The following is a 21,447-nucleotide window of genomic DNA, read 5'->3' on the forward strand; positions in this document are numbered from 1 at the left end:
AATTCATTTATCAGATTGTTTAGGTTTTCAGTTTCCTTATTGGTCTTCTGTCTGGTTGATCTATCTATAGGAGAGAGTGATGTGTTGAAGTCTCCCACAATTATTGTGGAAACATCAATTGCTTCCTTTAGTTTTTCCAGTGTTTCTCTCATGTATTTTGTGGCACCTTGATTGGGTGCATAGACATTTACGATTGTTATTTCTTCTTGCTGAATTTCCCCTTTTATTAGTATGTAGTGGCCTCTTTGTCTCTCAAAACATCCCTGCATTTGAAGTCTATTTTATCTGAGATTAATATTGCTACACCTGCTTTCTTTTGGCTGTAGCTTGCATGAAATATTTTTTTCCATCCTTTCACTTTCAGTTTCTTTGTGTCCCTGTGTCTAAGATGAGTCTCTTGTATGCAACATATTGATGGTTCATTTTTTTTGATCCATTCTGCGAATGTATATCTTTTAATTGGGGAGTTTAATCCATTTACATTCAACGTTAAAACCGTGAAGGCATTTCTTGAATCGGCCATCTTATCCTTTGGTTTATGTTTGCCATATTTTTCCCTCTCTCTATTAATATCCTTTATTGTACCCATACCGAATCTCTTTAGTACTGAACCTTTCTCCAAGTCTCTCTGTCCTGTCTTTGTTTCTCTGTCTGTAGGGCTCCCTTTAGTATCTCCAGTAGGGCAGGTCTCTTGTTAGCAAATTCTCTCAGCATTTGTTTGTCTGTGAAAAATTTAAGCTCTCCCTCAAATTTGAAGGAGAGCTTTGCTGGATAAAGTATTCTTGGCTGGAAATGTTTCTCACTCAGAATTTTAAATATATCGTGCCACTGCCTTCTCGCCTCCATAGTGGCTGCTGAGTAGTCACTACTTAGTCTTATGCTGTTTCCTTTGTATGTGGTGAATTGCTTTTCTCTTGCTGCTTTCAGAACTTGCTCCTTCTCTTCTGTGTTTGACAGTGTGATCAGTATATGTCTCGGAGTGGGTTTATTTGGATTTATTCTATTTGGAGTTCGCTGAGCATTTATGATTTGTGTATTTATGTTGTTTTGAAGATTTGGGAAGTTTTCCCCAACAATTTCTTTGAATACTCTTCCTAGACCTTTACCCTTTTCTTCCCCTTCTGGGACACCAATGAGTCTTATATTTGGACGTTTCATGTCATCTATCATATCCCTGAGGTCCATTTCGATTTTTTCAATTTTTTTCCCCATTCTTTCTTTTATGCTTTCATTTTCCATTCTGTCATCTTCCAGGTCACTGATTCGTTGTTTAACTTCCTCTAGTCTTGTACTATGAGTGTCCAGAATCTTTTTAATTTGGTCAACAGTTTCTTTAATTTCCATAAGATCATCCATTTTTTTATTTAGTCTTGCAATGTCTTCTTTATGCTCTTCTAGAGTCTTCTTGATTTCCTTCATATCCCGTACTATGGTCTCATTGTTCATCTTTAGTTCTTTGAGTAGCTGCTCTAGGTGCTGTGTCTCTTCTGGTCTTTTGATTTGGGTGCTTGGGCTTGGGTTATCCATATTGTCTGGTTTTTTCATATGCTTTATTATTTTCTGTTGTTTTTGGCCTCGTGGCATTTGCTGAACTTGATAGGGTTCTTTTAGGGTTTGTAGACCTATTGAAGTCCTTATCTCTAATTTATCAGATCTACAGCTTCGTGGAGTACATTTTCTCTAACTAACCAGCAGGTGGCGTCCACGAGCCACCTGTTCTCCACAAGCCAGTTCTCCCCTGCTTAGCCTTTTTGGTGAGTGGGGGAGTGAGTCTTGTGGGGCTCAATTGGTGTACCAAGCTTTCGTGTGTATTTGGTGTTGCCTGCCCTGTATGTGGGGCGTGTTTCTGGGCAGTCGGGGAGGGGGGGTGGCCCTAACAATCAAATCTCCCTGATGATCCTAGAGTTTTAAAGCTGCTACAATAGTCTAATCCTTCAGTTCAGTCCTGCCACAGTTTGTCTCTGCCACTGACCCACAAGTCTTTGGTATTGGCTTATGGCTTCTGAGACTTGCAAGTGGGCCCCTCTTCCAGGCTGTGCACCCCGCGTCCTCTGTTGAGGGATGACTGTGCTATGTCACAGGTGAGTGCCGTCACCCCAGGGCAGTTCTGGGCTGTTGGGCTGTGTAGGGAGGCTCCCAGTCTCTCTATAGGCCTTTTACTTCTCAGAGCCTGGTAGTGCCTCCGCCCAGAGCTCCTTCGGCCGCCCGGAGCCCCGGCTTGGGTCCGAGCTCGGCACTGCCTCGCAGCATGTGACAGCCTGGGAAGCTTAAATATTCTTTTAATAGATTTAAAATTTTTATTTAACATCTAGGTGTTTGATCTGTTTGGGATTTCTCTTTTGGACATTGTAAAAGATGGGGAACTGACTTTTTTCATATTGAATGTCAGTTTACCCGATGCTGTATGTTTAATTTTCTATATTTTACTATTGATTATAATGCCTCCTTTCACAGATTCTAAGGTTCCATATAAGCTTGGGTCTGTTTCCAAGCTCTCCTCTATCATATTCCACTGATCTAATTTGTGCAATATGCAAAGTCTCAAATGGTTTAGTTTTGTAACAAGGTTGAATGTCTGGTAGGGAAAATCCCCTCTGCTTACTTTTTTCAGCAATCTTTGGCTAAACTTGGACATATTTATTATATATATATTAGAAACCAGTTACCATGTTCCATGAGAAGAAAAAAAAGAACCTCATTAGGATTTTGATCAGAATTGTGCTGAACTCATTGATTTGACTCGGAAGAATTGACATATTTACATTAAATCTTCCCAATAACAAATGACATCAACTATCTACTTATATACAACTTTCCCCAAATAACTTTTTTCTTCCTCTTTCACAATTTTGTCATATTTATGTTGAGGCAACTTATAATATGTGTAGTTTTTGTGACTGGTATCTTCCTTTCTGTTTAATCAGAATGTTACTGATTTTTGTTTGTTAAAATTCTATCTAGGAACTTCTCCAAGCTCTCTTTTAGGTACAAGCTTGCCTGTAGATTTCCTTGGATTTCCTGTATTGACAGCAGTATTGTTTACAAATACCAACTGTTTTAGTTTTTTTTCTCTGCAGTATCTATAACTCTTCTTTTCTTGTCATATTGCATTAGCTAGGACCACAAATACAACACTGAAAGATAGGAGTGATATCAATTATCCTTGTCTTATTCCTCACTTTAACAGGAATACTTCTAAAGTTTGTTTGTTAAATATTATGTTTTCTGTGAAAGTTTGATAAATAACATTTATCAGGGTAAAGAGGTTCACTTTTCCTAGTTTGCAAAGAGTCTTTAAAATAGTGAATGATTGTTATATATTATTGAATTATTTTTCTGAAGCTATTGATATAGTCATGTAGTTTTCTCATTTAGTGTATAGTATCATAAAATTCATTTAAATATTTTCTAATTTTGAAGCATTCCTGACATTTTTTGGACAAAATCTAATTGTTTATGATATGTTATTTCTTTTACATATTGCTGAATTTCATTTACTGATATTTATTGTATTTTTGCATCTGTGATCTTCAATAATATAGATACATAATTTTCCTTTATCACACTGTTCCTACCTGGTTTTGATATTATAGTTATACTGGTCTCATAAGAATGAGTTGGGAGCATCATCTTTTTTTCTATTCTTTTTTCCAGTTTAAATAAGACAGGAATTCCTTTAAGGCTTAGTAAACTTACTTCCAAATCAATATGGGCCCAATAGTTTGTTGTTTTTTTTTAAGCACAAGGGCCAAATGTCCCACTTTTATTTACATCTGAAATGTGTTTAATACAATTAGGAGGGGGTGTAGTGCATAACACCTGACAGCAGCCAGACCTTCTGAGGAACTACAGTATATCATGCAAGTATCTATATATATACAAACGGGTTTCTTTAAAAAAAAGTATAACACATGAATAGGGATAAATACAAGATATAAAATGCAAAATAAAACACACGCGTGCGCGCGCACACACACACACACACACACACACACACACACACACACACATGCAAATGCAAAAAATTTAACTCCCCCGGAGATCCATCAATGGAAGGGACAAAAGAGAACCTCTGCTGTACTTCAGTAAAGCAGAACTACCACTAGTACAGGTATTGAAAGGGCTGGAATGAACCCAGGTGGCTCACTGCTTAATCTAATGGCCAATTGCAATCCCCAGGCTGCAGGACTGCTAAGTTGGTGGTCGAGGTTGAGTAATCCCAACTCTAAGTACCAGGACGTTTGGCAGTAGCACCCAGAACTGGAAACGCAAACTCGTTAGACAGCAAAGGGTTAAATCAACTGATTTTTTTTGCCCTGTCAAGATCCAGAGAAATACTTGATATTCTTAGCTTTTGGGCCCAATAGTTTTAACATCAACATGTGTGGAGGGTAGTTCTTGGATCATAGATTTAGTTTCTTTAATGATTATTTGTTTATTTACATTTTCTATGTCTTCTGGAATTAGTTTTGTTAATTTTTATTTTTCTATAAATAATCAATGTAATCATAATCTTCAAATGTGTGGTATAGGTTTATACCTAGTATACTAATTTGGTTTGAAAAATCTCCTTTCTTTTGGTAGTTGATTATACCCCTTTTGAAAATAATATTGTTTATCTATCAGTCTTTTAGTAACTGTTTTCTGTCTCTCTCCTTATGATTAATTTTGCCGGAAATTCTCTATTTTATTATTTCTTTGTCTTTATTGTGTTTACATAATTGATTTTATTTAAGTTTTCATTACAATTTTTTTATTATTAACTTTTAAATTTCTCATTATAACCTCCTTCCTAAATTGGGTTTATTGGTTTATGGGGCTGGGGTGGGGATACAGTAGAAGGGGGAATCTCAAAGTGTGATTCCAAGCATGACCTCATAATGCTAACCTGCTCCAATGTCACAAATAAAATAGAATAAAATAATAAAATAAAATAAGCTTTTATTTCCAATCTGATAATTAGCAATGTTGTGGATATATAAGAACCCTGATATTGTAATTTGTAAGTCCCTCCATGGTTTTAGAACTGCTGATATCATGACAATACTCCTAACTCTTCCTTGTCAGATTTAAAGTATATTTCATCCTACTGTGCTCCCACTCGATTCACGTCAGCTAAGGTAGATTCCCCCCAGTTGTGTAATAAGGGATCTTTTATTATTGCAAGATGCCATAACTCTATGATTAACACCTTGGCAACATTTCTCTAAAGACATCTGAAGAAATATGAAGTATATCAGTGAGGTCTTAACAAATAATCCTAAACCTGCAATTTCAGAACCTCATAATTGACTAATCCCAATATAAGCCATAACCATTTGTAGAGTATTTTCAAATTCACATCTTGGGGCACCAACCCTGGAGATTGTAATCTCAATGTGCATCCCAGCTGACAGCTACTTCTCAAGACTATGAATTAATTCCAATAAGAGCAATCCTTAAAAAGATAAACTTCTGGAATTCCAGCTTTGAAGGGCCAAAAGAATGTAGAATCTTTAATGAGGACATATTTGAGTTATGAGAGATACTCTGAGAGGACACACTCAGAAATCATCCAGATGGGCTCCATTTCCTTAAAAGTACAATGAAACGTGCATTTCTTCTCAGCAGAATAGGAAAACATAACCCATTTGTTCTGAAACAATTTTATTGAATGAAATGAATTGAGAACATTAAATTATTTACAAGAAAATTTCCTTCTTTCATTGGAATTATTTTTTTCCCCAAAATCTGGTTTTACCTTTTTTTCCAAAAATAGGGTCGGTGGTATTAAGGGGTATAATGTGTTATGGGTGAAAAGTGTTTTAATTATGAGTTGCAGACATGAACTAAATCTGTCCTATTTCAAGATATTAAGACACACACACTCACTTGCCCACCTCGCTCTTGTTCTACCACTCTAACTATATTTGATATAGCATTTATCTTCAAAGTGATTTCAAAATGGGTTGTTTTTCCTGTATCTTCAGGTATTTGCCTAGTTACAGAGTAAAATAAATATGAAAACAACCAAGAACCATTCCAATGAATTCCTTTGTGAGCAAAAATTTATTAGAAAGCAGAGAAGCACATAAATATAAAGTCTAGGAGAAACAACAACAAAAAAAATCACACTAGGAAAATATACAGGATTTAACTGGACCATCAGGCCTAGGCTGTAAAATCAATGTCTGCTACGTGCTGCAGATAATTTCCACCATGTTGGGAGTGTTGATCTGAAGCCCAAAAGTGAAGAGGAAGTATGAGACATTTGGAGGACTGAGATAATTTCTTAGCTGGTGGATTCCAAATTATTCATATTGGTAGTAAAATTAAAGGGAAAAGATAACAAAGAAGAGAGCTTAAAATGAACCAGAATTTGCTCACAGAGCCAGTGGGCAGGTGGTTGGCTCATTGGAATCATGAGGTCCAATTCTGTTGACTGACGTCAACCACCCTCCATGCATCCTAAGAGTAAGTGCAGAAAAACGATCTACATCTGTGCCAACAGATGGAAAAACAGATGGTGACTACAGGCCAAATAGCTCAACAGGAGGAGGAAGTGCAGCAGGTGGGGCAGGGGCAGGTGGAGATGACGCAGGTTGGGCGGTAGCAGGAGGTGTGGCAGCAGACTTGGCCACAGACTGGGCGCAGGCAGCAGCAGGGGCGGCAGCAGCAGGGATAACAGCAAGAAGGACGGCAGCAGCTGGAGATGCAGCAGCTGGGGCGGCAGCAGCTGGAACCACAGCAGCTGGAGCCACAGCAAGAGGGGCGACAGCAGCTGGAGACGCAGCAGCTGGGGCGGCAGCAGCTGGAACCGCAGCAGCTAGATCCACAGCAAGAGGGGCGGCAGCAGCTGGAGATGCAGCAGCTGGGACGGCAGCAGCTAGAACCACAGCAGCTGGATCCACAGCAAGAGGGGCGGCAGCAGGTGGAGACGCAACAGCTGGGGCGGCAGCAGGTGGTCCTGCAGCAGGTGGTCTGGCAGCAGCTGGGGCGGCAGCAGGTCTCCTCACAGAGGCCTTGGCCACAGCCCTGGTCAGAGCAGACGGAGCCACAACAGGAGTTGACCATGGTGTCAGAGGGTGGAGGCTGTGGGTGAGTTTCCAGGAGAGTGGGGTCCTCGAGTTTGGAAGACTCCTTGACCCATATCCCCTTTTATACCCTGCGGTGGAGCTGCTATCAGCATGTCAAGCATTATTTCCTTGTTATTATTTATCCTACTGGAAAATTTAATTATTTAATTACATGATTGTGTTTTCCTGGTTACATACTCCAAAATGGAGAAAATAACCTATTTTCTTTTCCTTACGTGCTCCTGCGTTTCTAATTAAAATACTTCTCGCATTTCCTTCTTGGTGGGTGTCACCTTAATCATTGACCTATGCAGTGTCTTCCTTAAAGCATTCATCACATGACTTTCTGATACTTTGTTTTTGAAAGTGACATTCCCTGAAAATCCTGGAGAATGGATCTCATACTGCTAAGATATCTTTAGCTGTTACAGATGAGTGGAGAATGTTCTGGTCAGGTGGAATGCTGCTAAGGAAACAGAAGGAAAGTCCCCTTTTGTGGAAGGATGTCCCACCTGTAATGAGGGTGTCTGTGATCCTTTGTGGGCATCTTGGATGGTCAGGGGCATAGTGGAACCCCAAGGAAATTCCAAACTCTGTGTCAGATCTTACTCCACAGTCTCAAGCTGAAGCACTTAGCAATGATGCACTGCTTTTAAATAGCAAAAGCATATTTTTGCTTTAAGAATACCTTCCAATCAAGATTTATCTCTTGATTGTGAAACTTGCACAATGGATTTTTCATTACAGAAGTTTTCATTCTATGTAAACATATTTAGAATTATTAAGCCTTTCAATAACGTGTGTAAGACATTCTTTTGGGTGTAATAGATGAGCTCTCTTCCCTTTCCTATAGGTACTTGAATAAGAATTTGGCAACAATGAAAAGAATTGCAATTGTTTTAATTAAATAATTAAAATCAAAATATATAGTGTGTGGTTAAGTCTCACATACTCTTAAAGGTAAGGAAATACTAACAGCTATCATTTGTGAAGCTTTCACTTAATTACCAGGCATTATACTGAAAATGTTATATTTATTTTATTTCTCATCTTAAACTCAGCACTATGGAATAGTGTATATTCTTATTAGTCTTTTAGTGGAAGGGACAACAGAAGCATAGGTTAAAAACAAACAAACTTGTTGAAGATTAAGCAGTCAGAAAGTAAGCTCAGTATTTATCTTGGTGTAGCCAAGGAAGGGGTGAAGAGTAAAATTTGCAAGCCTTTGCCGAAAACTTACAAGTCCTTGTATCTTCCTGGAACATTCCTTCTTTCTTGTCAACTCACCAAACTCCCCCTCATCCATCAAGATCCATCTGCAGTGATTCGTCCCCAATATCTTTCCTGGCAAACTACCCCATTCATATATATGTCTTCCTGCACTGTGCTCCTAAAGGATCAAACTCTACTGTACTGTAGTTTGCTTTCAGTCTTTTCCCCAGCTGCAATGTAAATATCCTGAGGGCATGGGCTGTGACTTATTTATTCTTGTTTCTATGGTAATCAGTACAGGGCTGGTACAGAGGACACTTGTGATAGGTTTATTGAGTGAATGAACATTTTGTTGACAATGGTGCATGCAATGAATTATACTTTTGAATGTGATTAAGAGGGGAAATTTTAGGTTGTATACATGTTACTAGAATAAATTTTTTTAAAAAAACAACATAGGACTGTACAAGGAACCCTAATATAAAGTATGGACTGTATTTAATAGTACAATTGTAATGTTATTTTTTGTCGATTGCAACAGAGGTACCACACTAATGCAAGGTGCTAATATTGGGTAGGGAGTGGGGGTGAGATATGGGAACTCTGTATCTTCTTCATGATCTTTCTGTAAACCTACAACTGCTCTGAAAAAACCCACCAACATATCTTTTGGACAGATGGAGAGAAGAGAGATAATCATTCCAAGCAAAGGGATTGTGGTGTTTTGTTAATGATGAGGTCTCTACTGTAGGTCACTGGGCTCAACCCTGTGGGGACCCTCAGAAAAACCACAGGGACCTGCCTCAGGCTGGAGGCATTTAGCCACCGTGATCCTGTGCCTGGAAAATCCTAGCGCATCAACTGAGTATTAGAGCTACAAGTGAGGTCAGATAAAAGACTATGTTAAAAATTGGTAGGTTTCTTATACATTAGCAAAAACCCTCCATAAAGTATAAGGGGAAAAAATGTACTTGCAATTTTCAACAATAAATATGAAACATATGTAAATAAATCTGCCAGAAATTCACTAGGCCTTTATGGAGGAAAGCATTCACTTTTCTGGAAGGACATAAAATAATACTTGAACAAAAGTCAGAGCAAGAAGTGCACTACTAAAGTTGGTTTTGTGAGTAAATACATACATAGGGTACAAATAGATTTAATAAGGATGTATTTCCATTTGTAACAATGGGTCTAAGGACTAATGAAGGGAAACTTTTCGTCATGTTCTTTTGTATTGCTTAAAGTTTTAAAAGCTTGTATTTGTGCATAAATTACATAAAAACCCTTTGAAAAGAATAAATGTAGTACATAAAATTCACAATTTTCTCTATAGATTGTACGTTTCTACGTGCTATTATATTATATTCCTGTTTACCATGCACTGGAAGATTAAAAATAGGATTCAGTCAATGATTCCAGCTGTCTCAAATTAGTGATTGTGAATTCCATTTTTTTTTTTTTTTTTTTTTTTTTTTTTTTTTTGGCAGGTTGTCTTCCCCAGGATGCAGACTCTGGGATAGAGATTAGTGAGCAAGAGGTTTATTGAGAAGTCCTTTTGGGAATGACACTGTGGAAAGAAAGGAAGGAAATAGGATTGGGCTCTGGGAGAATCAAGCTGTGATGTGTTTCAGTGGACATCTCAGCTGACTTTGCAGGGAGTTCTGTAGATGGTGTCTGGCCATGAACCTACAGAATAGGTTCTGCCAAAGTTCGATGGCACTTAAGACCAGAAAATGAAGCAGGCCACTCCATAGAGCAAAATAGTAACAGTTTATTAGGAAACTTACATATTGGGAAGCTGGTCCTGGGACACTGCAGGGGGTTCAGAGTAGCGCTTTGTGCTGCCTAGTGGGTCAGAGGGAGTTACATAGGGTAAGAATGAGGAAGGTGCAGGGCCAAGTTGGGATTTGCAAGATTGTAAACATTTTTCTTTGCAGTTACTGACATGTAGCAGGAGCCGTTCTAGTACAGATAGCTGATGTGCTTAGGAATGTGCCTGTGCACTTTAAGATGTATCTACTTGGGGAGCAGGTGTCTTTTCTAGGAATTTATGGCTTCTCTGGTTTATGGCCTCACAGATGGTATGACCCTACTGGGGAGAGGAATGTGGGTCTTCATCTTTCTATCCTAGAAAGATGGAAAAGGCATGACCTAGGACAAAAAAAAGATCACAGTCTCCACCAGTATCTGTGAACATTCATCAGACCTGTTCATTCATTTATAACACCTGCCTGCCTTCTATGTGGCAATGTCCCCTGCCACTGATGCTCTAACCACCAGAATGAAGCAGAGACATTGCACATGTGGAAAAAGGATGGTTAGAGATCTACGAAGGGTGCTGTCTCAGAGGTGGGACAAATTTGCCCTACACCAAAGGGTGCTCTGACATTGCCTAGGAAAGCTTAAAGGCAATCCTTGAAAGGATCAAACTATTAAGTAGCTTAATTGTATCCCAGAACAATCAATTAATTGGACTCCATCAAAATTAAGAATTTGTACTCGTCAAAAGACACTGTTTAAGAAACAAAAAGTAAGCCATGGACTTGGGGAAAATATTTCCAGAACATATATCTGACAAAGCACCTTTATATAGAATATATAAATCAAGTCTTATCCCTCGGTAATAAGATGCCAAACAACCCAGCAAAAAAAGGGCAAAATAAGTGAGGGTGCTCACTGCCTAGATACCCCTGAAGATGGAGAAAGGGATTAAGTGAGAGGAAGGGGTAGCAACAAACAAGATAAAATTTAACAAAGGTCTATGAATACTGAAACTTTATGTAAATAAACATATATATTTGGATGCTGGGGTGTTGGAATAGCTGGAAGGAGGTAAATGACATGGTGGAACTGTAAACCTATAACATCCTTTGAAATTTGATCTCATTGAATTGTGCTTTGAAAATCTTCACCTTTCTGTATATACCCTACATTGCATAAAAAACGAAAGAACTGAAAACTGTGGAACTGTAACCCATAACAATTTTTGAAATTACCTATTAACTGCTTATTGAGCTGTACATTGAAAGTTAACACCTTTCTGTATGTATGTTATATTTTACAATGATGGAAATAGCTGAAATTGGGACCCATGACATTCTTTGAAATTTGTGCTCTAACTACTTGTTAAATCATACTTTGAAAGTTATATGGATATATGTTAAAGTTCACAATAAAAAAATGCAGTAAAAAAGGGGCAAAAGATTTGAATAGACATTTCACCAAAGAAAATATACAGTTGAAAAATAATGCTTTAAAAAGCTGATGAATTTTATTAGTCATTAAGAAAATGCAAATTAAAACCCCAGTTAGATGACAGCGGGTACTCTCTAGAATGGTTAAAATTAAAAAGACTTCGTGTACCAATTGTTGGTGATGAAGTGAAGCCACTGGAACTCACATCGAAGTGGGAATGTAAAATGGCACAATCACTTTGTAAAACAGTTTGACAGTTTCTTAAAGATTTAAACGTACACTTATGTGACCTAACCATTCCACTCCAAAGTTTTTACCCAGGAGAAATAAAAACATGTGTCCATACAAAGACTTGTCCACAAATGTCATGGGAACTTTATTTGTAATAAACAAAAAATAGAAACAATCCAAAAGTCTACCAACAGGTGAATGAATAAACAAACTCTGGGATGTCCATATGGCAGACTACTTTTCGGCAATAAAAGTGAATGAACCATTGATACACACCACATGGATCCCAAAATAATTATGTTGGGTGAAAAAGCCAGACAAAATAGATTGCACACTGTATGGTTCTACTTACATAAAATTCTAGAAAATGCAAACAAATTTATGGTGACAGCAGATCAATGGTTGACTTGGGATGGGGGGAGAGGGTGTGGAGGAATTACGAAGGAGCACGACTCTTTTGGGGGGTAATGGATATTCATGGTTTCTTGGGTGTATCTATATATCAAAACTTATCAAGTTGCATGCTTTAAATATGTGCAGTGTATTGCATGTTAATTATACCTTAGTAAAGCTGGAAAAAAGAGAAGAAAACAATAATGAAAGTATCAATGATTAATTTTTTTTTAAGTTGAATTCATAAGGGGTGGAGAGAATAGGGTAGAGAAGACAGGGTTAGAAGCTAAACTTCTTTGACTATACCTTTTTCTGTAGCTTTGACTTTAGACTCATGTAGATGTTTTACATAATTATATAACAAAATTATATTTTCAAGGTCATTGAAACACCAACAAAGAACCCGTGTTTCCAGGCATGATTTCAGGGAAAGGAAATTTTTCAAGATAAAAAAAAAAATCTTAATTTTTTGGCAGTAATCATACTGTTCTTGTTAGTGTTGGCAATGTTATTCCAAGACTGTTGTGCATACATTATGGAATAAGGAAAATGAGTAAAATTGCATTGATGTCACCGAGAACTGGTATTTTTGGCATGAGAGAAAGGAGATTTGTAAGTAAGATATATGAGGCTAAGTAAAATCCCTGTAGTTCTCAGTAGAAACTCATGATAGTTTAATTTTTAAATATGTTTTTTTCCTAGCTGTAGACTCTGAGAAAGCCAAGTGAGAATTAGTGACTTAATAGTAATGAACAGTCTTACATTTTAATTTATGGTCTCAAATACTGTTTCCCACTAAAGGGAACTGGGATCCTGGGAGAAATGGTTGATTATAAGTTTGGGGAAGGAAATGCCCAAAGTGGGTCTGAATACCTTGTTATACCTAAAAGCAAGAAAATCTTTAAAGACTACTAGATTCATGTCAAAGAACTTAGGCGCCAACTTGAAGTTACTTATTTGAGATCAATAGAGACACAAATTGGAATGGACTAATACATCAAAAATATTGAAATCCATGAGTTCATATTGACTCTTATTTCCAAAACAAAACAAAACAGAAACCTCTTTGTGTACCTTTGGAGAATGCAAACTGGTAAATAAAAGGGAAGAATCAAGCGTGTATTCTGCCGTTCCTGTACGTAATATTCCTTGGGGTATCCCAAATGTTAATCAGGGAGTGTCTCTTTATAGAATTATATAAGCTAATAAATGACAAAGGAATAAGAGAATTGCAATATCATAATTTTGTCACCCTTAAAAAAATGATGAATCTAGGAATTTATACCAACTGCTGTTAACATCACCAAAAGAGAGACAGCAAGACAATACGGGGCCTTACAAGGATTGAACAGTAGGATGTGTTGTTAGTAGAAGGTATCCTTTTAGGGACAGCCTCCATATTTGTATCACAGACACCAGCATCTGAAGAAGGGCTCCAAGAGTAATTCATTCAATATAAATAAATGCAGAAATAAAATTAATGTCTAAGAAATATGAGTGGACAGTGTATGGAAAAATATTTAAAAGGAACCCATCAGATGGTGATTTTTGTTGAGAAACCCCACTAGACTGGGCTCCATTAATTGAAAGAGTTTTGTTTGTTTTGGTCCCCTCTGCTACTCCAGTACCTATAAAAGTGTCTCTCACATAGTAAGGGCTGAATAAATATTTTTTGAATGAATGAATGAATGAAGATATTGGCATTTTGGAGGGTCAATGCAGCAGACTAGCTTTTCAGTGAAAAAAACTGGGCTAGCATTTTTGCAAGTAAAAAATGGACAGGAACTCAGTAGTAGTCTCTGGTGTAGTCATGCAGTCTCCAATTTGCCACATTATCCACCAGACCCCATTGTCTTATCCAGGGCCTGCTCCACTCATCTGGGTTACCTGCTTGCTCGATTTGGATTTGGAATCTTTCTTGCAAAAGAAAAAGTGAGATGTGGCTGAGGTCCAGTTGCAAATAGGGGCAGAATTGGTGCACCCTCACTGAGTGGACGATATCTGTATTGTTGAGTGCACGTCTGAATTCCAAACATGCAAGCCGTGTTAATGGCACATTGAATAAACTGTGATAGCTGTTGTCACACATGAAGTATGAGTTGTGTTCTTGCTTTTATATACATTGAGTACCTCCAAACTTTAGTTTCCACCCTTTTTGTTCCTTTCCTAGGACAGATTCATAGTGTTAGGTGATCTGCGTATGAAATAATAGGGCACCTCGCAGTGACTAATGGAGCCTGACTTCTATTGAAAAGTGACAAGACCATGTTGTGTGTCCTGCAGGTGTAGGTCAAATGCAATTGTCTAGGAACCAAAGACAAAATCTTAAGGGAGCAACAATCACACTATATTTTTAATGCAGGAAAGTGTAACTTTATTTTGGTATAAAAATATATCAGGCTACAGAAACATCCTAGAAAAAAGAAGCTCAGGGAAATGATTTCACTGGATTGTCAGGTTACAGTAGCATCTGAACTGCTTAAGTACTCCAGACAATCTCCATCTTCTTAAGGAGTATTTCTTGCCTCCCAACAGACGGAAGGGAGGAATTTGGGGGAATTTGTTAAGTTTGTGATGGGAAACTGTAATTAGACTCGCACCTGAAAGGAAGGGAGAGGTGAACCAGGGCAAGAGGTCAGATGGAGGCAAGAACATGGGCATAGAGTCAATGGGCCTCTAGTCTGCTTGTTGGATTTATTAGGCCCAATTCAGTTCCGTGGCATCAATGCTTCTCCATGTGTCCTTATGTTGAACACTACAAAAGGTCTGAATTGGTGGGAAAGGAGGTGGGTCCAGGGCAGGGGGCTCAGCAGCAGGAGGAGGAAGTGCAGCAGGTGGGGCGGGGGCAGGTGGAGATGACGCAGGTTGGGCGGTAGCAGGAGGTGTGGCAGCAGAGTTGGCCACAGACTGGGCGCAGGCAGCAGCAGGGGCGGCAGCAGCAGGGATTACAGCAAGAAGGACGGCAGCAGCTGGAGATGCAGCAGCTGGGGCCGGCAGCAGCTGGAACCACAGCAGCTGGATCCACAGCAAGAAGGACGGCAGCAGCTGGAGATGCAGCAGCTGGGGCGACAGCAGCTGGAACCACAGCAGCTAGATCCACAGCAAGAAGGGCGGCAGCAGCTGGAGATGCAGCAGCTGGGACGGCAGCAGCTGGTTCCACAGCAGCTAGAACCACAGCAACTGGGGCGGCAGCAGCTGGACACGCAGCAGGAGGGGCGGCAGCAGCTGGACACGCAGCAGCTGGGGCGGCAGCAGGTGGTCCTGCAGCAGGTGGTCTGGCAGCAGCTGGGGCGGCAGCAGGTCTCCTCGCAGAAGCCTTGGCCACAGCCCTGGTCAGAGCAGACGGAGCCACAACAGGAGTTGACCATGGTGTCGGAGGGTGGAGGTTCTGGGTGAGTTTCCAGTAGAGTGAGTGTTATGAGTTTGATGTCCCCTTGTCCTCTGTGGCTTTTTATACCTAACTGAGAGCTGTTATGACCATGTGCAGGACACTTCTTGTTGTTGTTTATCTTTATCTGTAGGACAATCAGTTTTAGTAAATTAGATAATTGTGTTTATCTGTTAATTATTCCTAAATATAGAAATGGCACCATTATTTTTTCCTGTTGTATTATGATCTATCCAATTTGGTTAAACCAGGTGAATCAGCTCCATGTTTCTTCCCTTGTCTGATGTGTCTTCAAAAATGGATCCATTACATGACATTGTTTCACTGGATTCCACAAGTGTTCATTCTTCTTTTATGTATTTAACTCCAGGGTAATATGTTCCGAATGGGTTTTAAGATGCCCTGATCTCCTTTGATGTCAAAGAAGTTAAAAGCAAGTCATGTGGGTGCTGGTAGGAAATAGTATGAAAGACCCATCTTTGGGAGTGTCACATGTGCAATAAGCAATACTGTGATTCCTTTGGATTTCCTGAATGTTCACTGAGGTGGAAAGGATCCCAGCAAAATTCCTTTCTGTGTTATTGAATCTACACTATTTGAAATGATTATAATATGATGATTCACTAGTAAGAACACATTGGCATGACGCATCTGTTTCATAAGCATCAGATTGCTATTAGCGTGTTCTTCAGATATAGGGTACCATGAGATAGGTCAATCTACCTGATAGAATGTGTATTTGAAATTTTGTTCAAAGCGCATTTTCTTATATTCTGAACTACTGTCTCAACAATGTATGATTGATATATTTTGCTCAATACAAAAGAGATATAAGGGTTAAGCTTTAATCTCTGTCCTACAGACACTTAAACAAGAAACATATCTAGAAAGGAGTTTGGCAACTAATTGTGTGATTAGTGAACAAAATAATAATTATATACTTAAGTCTCATAGCCTTTCCATGTAAGATGAGATAATATTGATAGTTGCTATTTGTTGAGGGCCTACTGTGTGTCAGGAATTTCCCCAGTACTCTATAATTGCTGTCTTGTTTACACTTCACAAGGACTCTATGAGATATACACTATTCTTCTTAGTTCTTTAGACATGAGGCGGTTGAGTTCCAGATAGATTCAAGTCACACGGTCAGTAGGGAAGGTGGTTCTTTCCTAGAATATCCAAGGAAGGTGTGAAGAAGAATAATTCCATGCCATTTCTCATGCTGTTCAGTTTGCTTAGAATATTTCTTTCTCCCCTTTCAACTCAGCAACCCATTTTGCTCATACTTAAAATGTCCAATCCATGTGCCACCCCTTCTCTGGTCTTTCTTGACATCTACCACATTCAAAACGGATCCTTCCCACCCTTGTGCTCCAAGATGCTTGTTGTATATATGCCTCTGATTTAGAGCGTCACACTGTATGATAATTGGTTCGTATCTCTTTTTCCCAGACTTCCGTAAACCCATGAGGTCAGAGACTATGTCCTATTCATATTTATAACCATGGTGCCTAGTAAATGCCCTGAAGGAATATTTATTGTGTCAAAGTGGAATTTACTGAAAACACAGGGCATTTACTCACCCTTTAACATACTATATGTAATTTAGATGGATGGAGAAGAGAAGAAAGAGTGAGCATTCATGACAACGGATACATGATTAAATTGGGGGTATACCCTTGGCTTTTGATGGAGTAAATGAGCTGTCTGAATGGTATCTTTAGAAGAGTAGAGAAAGATAATACTCAGCTGACAGAAGGAGGAGAATTTAAGGATATTCTTGGTTTTCTACTAAGAGACTGGATATTATATCACCACACAGTGGAGAAAGATGTGAGGAAGCATCTAGGCTTTGTAAATGTCATTTGGCTTGGGAAGTGACAGGTGCAAGAACATTTTAGGTGGTGGTTCAGTCTCGGGGTGGGCCGTGGATGCCTGCCCATGGTGGTGCCAGTGAGTGTGGAAGGGAAGATCCTGGTGTATTTCAAAGAAAGTGTCAACAAGGAACAGTTGCAAAATGGGCAATAAAGATAATTGGGGGCCTCTCCATTAAAAAAGACTCACAATTCAATATTTTTCAATTTTTTACACACATGCATATATGCACATTTTGTAATTAAATCTCTCCTGTTGGAAAAGACAATCATTTATAATAAAAATAAAATACATGGTTAAAAAACAACTCCAGAAATGAAGTAGAGAGGAGTATGGGTAAATAAAAATTTACTTGCAATTTATACCATAGACAAAGATTAACGGCCTGGATATATAAAGCACTTCTAAAAATAGATTAGAAAAAAGACTAGCAGCCTGGAGGAAAAACGAAATGCAAGTATTTCTGCACCATATAAATATGTTCAGTCTCGTTTACAATAAGAGAAATGAAATTCTATGGGAGGTCACTTCTTACCTTTTAGATTGTCAAAAATTCAAAATTTGACAGCATTCTCTGATGGCAGCATAATTCTTTGACCCAGCTATCCCAGTTCTAAGAATTACCCCAAAGATATTTAGGCAAAAAATGTGAAACTATGCAAAGAAGTTGCACAAGGTAATTTATGGCAGTTCTATTTGTAAAATAACAACAAAAAAACCTCCACAAAACTGGACACAACTCAGGAGTCCTTCAAAGTATACTGGTGAATAAACATGGTGCATTCCCAAAATGGGGTACAATTCTGCTGGTCAAAAAATACGATTATCTCTAAGACCTCAAGGAAATAACATCTGGTATATATTATTAAGAGATGATAAGGCATGGTGGGAAAAAATGTATATAGTATTCTACAATTTGTCTAAAAATCTGGGAATACAAATATAAAAAGTAAATTTTCTTTCATTAAAAAATAATGGAAGAATAGTGAAAGAAGAGGTAAGAAAACAAGAAGGAGGGACTTTGTCTTTCAGATAAGATGGAGTAACCGGGAGTGGATTTACACTCCTGTCTGAAATAACTAAAAGAACAGATGCAAGAAATAAGACTATGGTTTTAGACATTGGCTGTCAGATGGGGAAGGACACTGACGCCTTGGTGATCCATAGGATTCCCTCACTTTATTGCCTGAAGAGAGTTTCGGAGTGCAGTGCCGGGAGGGGGAACAGATGGAGCCTGGCGATCTCCCTGACTTGGGGAGGCAGAGCTGGGAGTGAGGGAGGCCAAGGTGCCGGAATTCACAGCGCGGAGGACCGGAGAGGAGGAAGATGCCCTGAGAACTCCAGGGGTCTGAAGACCTTGAATTTTTAGCAGAGTACTGTTCAGCACATGCATGTGCAGAAACTACCCAAGGGCAGGGAAAAGCCCTTAAAAAGCAGAGGTACTAATCTTTGGAGCTCACATAGGGTCAGAAAGAGTTCATGTTCCCACCAGCCAGAGTGGAGAACCTTGTAAGTCATGGGTCATTGGTTAGAGATCTACGAAGGGTGCTGCCTCAGAGGTGGGATAAATTTGCCCTAGACCAAAGGGTGCTCTGACATTGCCTAGGAAAGCTTAAAGGCAATCCTTGAAAGGATCAAACTATTAAGTAGCTTAATTGTATCCCAGAACAATCAATTAATTGGACTCCATCAAAATTAAGAATTTGTACTCGTCAAAAGACACTGTTTAAGAAATAAAAAGTAAGCCATGGACTTGGGGAAAATATTTCCAGAACATATATCTGACAAAGCACCTTTATATAGAATATATGAATCAAGACTTATCCCTCAGTAATAAGATGCCAAACAACCCAGCAAAAAAAGGGCAAAATAAGTGAGGGTGCTCACTGCCTAGATACCCCTGAAGATGGAGAAAGGGATTAAGTGAGAGGAAGGGGTAGCAACAAACAAGATAAAATTTAACAAAGGTCTATGAATACTGAAACTTTATGTAAATAAGCATATATATTTGGATGCTGGGGTGTTGGAATAGCTGGAAGGAGGTAAATGACATGGTGGAACTGTAAACCTATAACATCCTTTGAAATTTGATCTCATTGAATTGTGCTTTGAAAATCTTCACCTTTCTGTATATACCCTACATTGCATAAAAACGAAAGAACTGAAACTGTGGAACTGTAACCCGTGACAATTTTTGAAATTACCTATTAACTGCTTATTGAGCTGTACATTGAAAGTTAACACCTTTCTGTATGTATGTTATATTTTACAATGATGGAAATAGCTGAAATTGGGACCCATGACATTCTTTGAAATTTGTGCTCTAACTACTTGTTAAATCATACTTTGAAAGTTATATGGATATATGTTAAAGTTCACAATAAAAAAATGCAGTAAAAAGGGGCAAAAGATTTGAATAGACATTTCACCAAAGAAAATATACAGTTGAAAAATAATGCTTTAAAAAGCTGATGAATTTTATTAGTCATTAAGAAAATGCAAATTAAAACCCCAGTTAGATGACAGCGGGTACTCTCTAGAATGGTTAAAATTAAAAAGACTTCGTGTACCAATTGTTGGTGATGAAGTGAAGCCACTGGAACTCACATCGAAGTGGGAATGTAAAATGGCACAATCACTTTGTAAAACAGTTTGACAGTTTCTTAAAGATTTAAACGTACACTTATGTGACCTAACCATTCCACTCCAAAGTTTTTACCCAGGAGAAATAAAAACATGTGTCCATACAAAGACTTGTCCACAAATGTTCATGGGAACTTTATTTGTAATAAACAAAAAATAGAAACAATCCAAAAGTCTACCAACAGGTGAATGAATAAACAAACTCTGGGATGTCCATATGGCAGACTACTTTTCGGCAATAAAAGTGAATGAACCATTGATACACACCACATGGATCCCAAAATAATTATGTTGGGTGAAAAAGCCAGACAAAATAGATTGCACACTGTATGGTTCTACTTACATAAAATTCTAGAAAATGCAAACAAATTTATGGTGACAGCAGATCAATGGTTGACTTGGGATGGGGGGAGAGGGTGTGGAGGAATTACGAAGGAGCACGACTCTTTTGGGGGTAATGGATATTCATGGTTTCTTGGGTGTATCTATATATCAAAACTTATCAAGTTGCATGCTTTAAATATGTGCAGTGTATTGCATGTTAATTATACCTTAGTAAAGCTGGAAAAAAGAGAAGAAAAAATAATGAAAGTATCAATGATAATTTTTTTTAAGTTGAATTCATAAGGGGTGGAGAGAATAGGGTAGAGAAGACAGGGTTAGAAGCTAAACTTCTTTGACTATACCTTTTTCTGTAGCTTTGACTTTAGACTCATGTAGATGTTTTACATAATTATATAACAAAATTATATTTTCAAGGTCATTGAAACACCAACAAAGAACCCGTGTTTCCAGGCATGATTTCAGGGAAAGGAAATTTTTCAAGATAAAAAAAAAAAATCTTAATTTTTTTGGCAGTAATCATACTGTTCTTGTTAGTGTTGGCAATGTTATTCCAAGACTGTTGTGCATACATTATGGAATAAGGAAAATGAGTAAAATTGCATTGATGTCACCGAGAACTGGTATTTTTGGCATGAGAGAAAGGAGATTTATAAGTAAGATGTATGAGGCTAAGTAAAATCCCTGTAGTTCTCAGTAGAAACTCATGATAGTTTAATTTTTAAATATGTTTTTTTCCTAGCTGTAGACTCTGAGAAAGCCAAGTGAGAATTAGTGACTTAATAGTAATGAACAGTCTTACATTTTAATTTATGGTCTCAAATACTGTTTCCCACTAAAGGGAACTGGGATCCTGGGAGAAATGGTTGATTATAAGTTTGGGGAAGGAAATGCCCAAAGTGGGTCTGAATACCTTGTTATACCTAAAAGCAAGAAAATCTTTAAAGACTACTAGATTCATGTCAAAAGAACTTAGGCGCCAACTTGAAGTTACTTATTTGAGATCAATAGAGACACAAATTGGAATGGACTGATACATCAAAAATATTGAAATCCATGAGTTCATATTGACTCTTATTTCCAAAACAAAACAAAACAGAAACCTCTTTG

The 21,447-nt window shown here is 38.3% G+C and overlaps 1 protein-coding gene and 1 pseudogene across 1 annotated transcript; both read right to left on the reverse strand.

Annotated features, from left to right (window-relative positions):
- Positions 1-6,525: 6,525 nt before the first annotated feature.
- On the reverse strand, positions 6,526-7,053 carry LOC119513094 (keratin-associated protein 4-11-like). The gene has a single exon (XM_037807972.1). It carries the CDS (start codon positions 7,051-7,053, stop codon positions 6,526-6,528), a length of 528 nt encoding a protein of 175 aa, XP_037663900.1.
- A 7,842-nt stretch (positions 7,054-14,895) lies between these two features.
- Positions 14,896-15,457, reverse strand: LOC119513093 (annotated as a pseudogene).
- Between the last annotated feature and the right edge of the window lie 5,990 nt (positions 15,458-21,447).

This window comes from Choloepus didactylus, chromosome 18 (assembly GCF_015220235.1).
Source record: "Choloepus didactylus isolate mChoDid1 chromosome 18, mChoDid1.pri, whole genome shotgun sequence".
Classification (NCBI taxonomy): domain Eukaryota; kingdom Metazoa; phylum Chordata; class Mammalia; order Pilosa; family Megalonychidae; genus Choloepus; species Choloepus didactylus.